Here is a 6837-nt window from a genome sequence, read left to right as displayed (position 1 = left end):
TTTTATTAAAAAAAAAAAAAAAAAAAAAAAAAAAATAATTATAAAAATAATATTAATTATTTTTTTTTTAAAATTTTTTTTTTTTTTTTTTTTTTTTTTTTTTGGTTTTATATATAATTATAGAAAAAAAAAAAAAAAAGAAAGAAATTAATTATAATAAATGAATATATATAATATTTATTTGTATTATATATTTTCCCTAAAAAAAATTTTTTATTAATTATATATATATATATATATATATATATATATATATATTTGTACATATAATATATTTTTTTTTTTAGCAATTTTTTTAAAATATGAAATTATACATTTATAATAACGTGTAATTTAATTTACTTTTTATTTTTATTTTTCCCCCACCTCCAAGAATCATTTGGTGATATTTCTTGAAACAATATTTTTTATATAATATTATTTTTTTTGTAATCATTATTTGCGCGCAGTTTTATGAAAATATAATTTTTTTATTATTTTTAATTTATAAAAACATATAAATATATATAATTATATATATATTATATATACATTATTATTATTATATTTATATATATATATTATTTATTATATATATAAATATTATATCTTTTGTATATGTTGATATTTGTTATAAAAGAAAAAACGAAAAACAAATTATTATATATATATTCTTGAAAACTATTTAGGATTTTTTATATAAACTAAAAATAAATTTTTGAACTAATCTTCTTTTTTTTTTGTTTTTTTTAACTTTTTTTTGATTTATTTACATATAGTAAAAATGATATATCATATATATTATTTATTTATTCATTTATATTTTATTTATTATTATTTTTTTTTATGTTAGAATATGATATTTATTTTATTAAAAAATATTTAATGTAATATCTATTTGTATTATTTTTCAATTTTTAGAATGATTGTTTTAAAAAGAAAAAGAAAATATATAATAATATATGCGCAACATATGATATATAAATTCATATTATAATTATATTATATATAATATATATATTATATATATATTTTTTCTTTTCTACATTTTTAATGTTAATAAGTAGAATATCTTATATTTGATGAAATATAATTGTTTTATATTATTTACATATTAATTTTCTGGACTTGTATTAAATTTTTTTTTTTTTTTTTTTATGTTATTTTTTGGTTATATTATTAAAACAAAGAATAATTATAAATAAGAACAAGGTAGACATAATAAAGAAGAAATATATATATGTCTAACTTGTAAATATTTAAGTTATATGTTTATGATATAATTTTCTTTTTTTTTTTTTTTTTTTTTTTTTTTTTTTTGTTGTTGTGTTTTAATTTTATTGTTATCATTTTCTATATGACAATGTTTTTGTTTTTTTTAAAATGGATATAGAATATGGAGGAGCTCGAGATTTTGAAAAATATATTTGTAATAAGGAGGAGAAGATTCCTCTATCTTATAATAAAAAATATCTTGCCGAAATAGAAGAAAGTCATAAGAAATGTAAGAATGATTCATTATTATTTAGGAATTGTAATTTTTATATTGATGATTTTGTAAGTTTTTTCTCTATATGTAATACATTAGACAATTCTAATAAAGAAACGAAATGTATATATAGGAGTGAAAAAGATTCAATGGAGGATTCAAAAGAATTAAACAATTATATGAATAACAATAGTATTAATAAAACAACGTTAGGTAAGTTTAATATGGAAAGTAAAATGGAATATAATTATACTTGTATTAACGAACATAATAATAATAATTATTATATAAGTAAGATACATAATGATTCTGTTTTTAAATATCAAGATATGGATAGAACACCTATGAAAAATAACATAGATAATAATAATAATAATAATAATAATAATAATGATAATGATAATACATATTTGTATGATAATTATCTAGAAGACCAATTTAATCAAACCATAAGAAATCGATATAGTTGTACTCCCAATGATCAAATAAGCACTTGTACAAAAAGTTTTAATACATGTATAAAAACATATGAAGAACAAGATTCTTCAAGTTGTAAAAAGAATGTATATAATTCTTATATTAACAAAAAAGAGAATCTTGAAATATTAATAGTTCAAAACGGAGGGGTAATACATAATACTTTGACCAGCAAAGTAACCCACATTATTAGTAATAATATGGCTTTAGGTTCTAAGAAATATATGGATTATAAAAAAGCTATAAAAAAATCTAAAGTCTTCATAGTTGTAGATAAATATATTTTCGATTGTGTAAACATGCAATGTCGTTTACCTGAACAATCATATCTGCCTTCCATGTTACGTTACAATTGTCATCAAATAACCGAATATTTTTCCTTAAGAAAAAAAGATAAGGAACAAAACAAAAAAATGCAAAACAAAAAAATACAAAACAAAAAAAATAATGATCAAAATTTTTTGAAGGAACATGAAGAAGGTGAACAAAATAATGTAACCATTTTAGATACCTCAAAATGTGATAAACAATTAAATGATTATTATGTAGAGAAAAAATTAAGTACTTGTCATAATAAGACAAGTGTTAATAATACTTTAAATAAAACTTATATGTATGGAACAAAAGATGACAATAATTTATTAATACAAAAAGGTATAGGGACCAATGAAAATTTGAATTATATAAACGAGCAAAAAGTCCCTGAAGAAAATAATAATGAAGAAAAAAAAGAAAACACTACTAATAATGATAATGTAAATAAACACCTAGAAATATTAAATATGAATATGGATTATGAGCATGTAAAGAAATTTATAATATGTAATTCGAATGAATATTTCAAAAGGTTACAAGAATATTATTTGGAAAAAGAGTTAAAAGAAAATATATATTCTAACGTTTCATCAAATTTATATTTAAATAAAAACACATTTGAGGACTTTTCTAGGAAATACAGAATATTAAATTATTTAAGTGATGAAGAAATTAAATGGTTAAAATGTAAAAGTGAATTAAATATAAATATAAAAAATCTTTGGGAAAATGATATAATTCATTTTTTCTTTGATTTAGTCTTAAGAAAAAAAGAACATTTCAAAAACAATACTGTTGGTAATAATAACAATAATATTGGTAATAATAATAATAATAATATTGGCAATAATAATAATATTGGTAATAATAATAATAATAATATTGGCAATAATAATAATATTGGCAATAACAATAATATTGGCAATAACAGTAATATTGGCAATAACAATAATATTGGCAATAACAATAATATTGGCAATAACAATAATATTGGCAATAACAATAATATTGGCAATAACAATAATATTGGCAATAACAATAATATTGGCAATAACAATAATATTGGCAATAACAATAATATTGGCAATAACAATAATATTGGCAATAACAATAATATTGGCAATAACAATAATATTGGCAATAACAATAATATTGGTAATAATAATAATACAGAATCCTATAGAGATATAAACAAATCGAGCAGTTATATATCTGAAAATTTAATAGAGAGTATTAGCGCTTATCTATACAATTCTCGACTATACATTTTAGGTAATTGGAATTATATATCTAAAGAATTATTTAATTTTGATGATATAAAAGAATATGAGAAAGGATCGAAGAAATTTGTTTACTTATATATCGATTTTGACAATTACTTTTTAAATGCAAGTATAAGAAATAAAATTTGTATGTATGAGAAAAAGAAATCGATGAATAATGAAATATTTTGTGTATGTCATAGTTTAAAAAAGGAAGATAGTTATGGTATTATTAGTTCAACAAATTATTGGGGGAAAAAGAATAAAATAGTTAAAGGTATGGTCAAAGGGGAAGCTACAAAAATGAATAAGAATATAAATTTTGTAAAATATGATTTTAGTAATATATTAAAATGTAGTTATTTATTTTTATTAGTATTAATAAATTATTCTAAAAATGTTCGTGTATTATCAGTAGACGAATCAATACTTCAACTATTTTATGAAAAAGAAGAAGAGATTTTCATAATATCCAAAAAAATTTCTGATGATATTTATAGACTAACTAATTTAAGTGTATCCATAGGAATTTCTCATGATTTAAATACATCAAGAAAGGCTTTAAAGTTTTGTAAAAAGCGTTTTATGTTTTTTGATTTTTATCACCATTTTAATATTTTTATAAAGAAGTATATTAACTTAAAAAATAAGGAAAGTAACGTAACAACAGAAGCTTCCCATGATGATAATATAAAAAGCAATAGTATATTAGATGATAAAATTATTAATAGCAAATTAAAACATATGATAGAGCAAAATAAAAATGTAAATGGTGGTAATAATACGGATGATTATACAATAAATTTGATGAGTGATGATATACTTAAGGATTTATTTAAGGAATATCTTTCCTTTGAAGAAAAAAGGAAAAGTGAATTAAAATATAATGAAAATAATAAAGACAAATACAACATGAATATGGATAATATATATTTTATGAATCTTATAAAAGGAAAGAGAGAAAAAGAAGTTGAATATATTTATAATAAATTCCTTCAAATGAATAAAGAAAATATTGAACAAATCGTAAATACATATTTTGAAGAAGTAATTCATCCAGTGAGTACATATTTTTTTTTTTATAAACCAAATGAATATTATTTTAATATTTTAAAAAATATGAATTATTTAAATGGATATTTTATTTCATTTAATATGTATTATCTTCCACATATTGAAAATGATAGTAACAATGATCATCATAGTAAGAATAATTGGTTAAATAATAAAATGGATAGAAATATAAATAAAAAAGAATTAGAAAACAACGATGAAAAGAAAAGTATCAATATTAGTGTTAATTATGGTGTGAGATTTAATAAAATAAACGACTTTTATTATCTCATATATTTTATGACCAAGCAGTTGTATTTACGTTTAAAAATAAAGAATTTGAAAGCCAAACTTTTACATGTAAACTTTTTTATCAAAGCCCAAAATGAAAATGTAAATCCTATGAAATATCTAGGTAGAGGAAGAGTTATTAGAATAAGTAGTAAAATTAAATTAAATCAACATACCAATTGTTTTTTTGTATATTTTTTTAAAGTTATACATACATTTGATTTCTTAGCAAATAATTTAAGTGATTTAAGAGGTGTTCAAATTATTTGTTCAGATACCATTAATGAAAACAAAACTCATGTTAATAAAAAAAGTATTTTATATTATTTCTACATAAATAGAGAAAAAAATATTAAAAACAAGAAAAACTGTAAATATGTAGCAAGTTGGAAAGATGACAATTTTTTAGAAATACCACAAAAAGTGAATGATAATGATCAGGTGGAAGAAAACGTAAAAGATCCACATCAAATAAATGAAAATAAAATACATCTACATAATATAATGTTATCATCACAAAAGAAAAATGAAACAAACAAAAAAGAAATGAATGGGAGAATATCAAAAAATAATATAAATAGTTCAAGTATATTAAGTTACATAAAAGATAAAAATAAAGGCACTAACATATTAACAACTGAAATTAATTGGACACATAATAATAATAATAATAATAATAATAATAATAATACATATAGTAAAAATGAAATTCATAAAACTGTAAGAAAAGGAACAAGTACAAGTACCAAAAAAAAAAAAATAAAAAAAAAAATAAATACACATATACGTTATGATAAAAATACAAGGAATAATAAATTATATCATTATGAATATAAACAAAATATTCTAAATTATTTTGTACATAATAATCATAATAGTAATAAGACTCAGAATCTAATACATAAGAAGGAAAATAATTTTCAAAATAATCAAAATGTTTCTTTATGTTCTTCATCAAAAACTATAAATAAAGGTTTCAAAAGGAAATGTAACATTCTAAGAAGTAATGCTAATTTTTTAAATATAAGAAAAAAAATAAAAATTACGAAGAATTATAAAATATCTGACTTTTTCCCAAGTATATTAAAAAAAAATATATATTTAAGAAATAATAAAAATATATATGATGATGAAATAAAAACATATTGTAATGGAAATATTATAATGCATACTAATATTTTCGATAGTATTATTAATAAGAAAATTAAAAAAGAAAATGATGAAGAAAATGAAGAAAATGAATTATGTGATGATAATAACTGTGATAAAAATTATCATATGAAAAAACAATTTACATGTTGTTATTTCTGTTATAAAGAAATAACACAATATCTAGTACATAAAGAAAAATTATTTGAGGAAAATCATAATTGTAATGATTTATGTAGAAATGACATATTCTGTTTTACATATATTAGTAAAAACTTATTTTTATTCAATCATACAAATGATAAATTAAATTTATATTTATATATAAAAAAAATTATCAATTCATATAGATCATATTTTCATAACAAATTTCAAGAACATGATTGTGTTTGTAATAATATTTTAAAAAAGGATCAAGAAAATATATATTACTTAAATAAGTTTATGGTCAAAGTTATAGATGATATATGTGAAATGTTGCATAAAAAAAGATATATTGATGTTTTACAAAATTTTCTAAAAAATTTTAAGTATGTTTGGTCTTTAAATAATGAATTATTTCCAGAAATCTTTGAACGAATATTAATCAAATACAATATAAATCATATGACCACCTAAATATAAATATATAAATATATAAATAATATTATGCAATTAAAAATACTTCCTTTTTTTTTTTTTTTTTTTTTTTTTTTTTTTGTTATTAAAAGGGTTTATATGTGTATATGTATTTATATAAACCCGTTTGATTTATTTTTATATTCTTTCATTTTATAATAATAAAACAAAAAACAACTTTGATTATTTTATTCATATATATAT

The 6837-nt window shown here is 18.3% G+C and overlaps 1 protein-coding gene across 1 annotated transcript; it reads left to right on the top strand.

Moving 5' to 3' along the window:
- Positions 1–1362: 1362 nt before the first annotated feature.
- PRSY57_0908600 (DNA repair protein REV1, putative) lies at positions 1363–6633 on the top strand (the record flags this gene model as incomplete). The annotated part of the gene is made up of 1 exon (XM_012907326.2): positions 1363–6633. The coding sequence occupies one exon, from the start codon at positions 1363–1365 to the stop codon at positions 6631–6633; it is 5271 nt and encodes a 1756-aa protein (XP_012762780.2).
- Positions 6634–6837: the final 204 nt, after the last annotated feature.

The sequence above is a fragment of the Plasmodium reichenowi genome, chromosome 9, assembly GCF_001601855.1.
Source record: "Plasmodium reichenowi strain SY57 chromosome 9, whole genome shotgun sequence".
Classification (NCBI taxonomy): domain Eukaryota; phylum Apicomplexa; class Aconoidasida; order Haemosporida; family Plasmodiidae; genus Plasmodium; species Plasmodium reichenowi.
The sequence above is the reverse complement of the archived record's forward strand: the minus strand, read 5'-3'. Positions and strand labels throughout refer to the sequence as shown.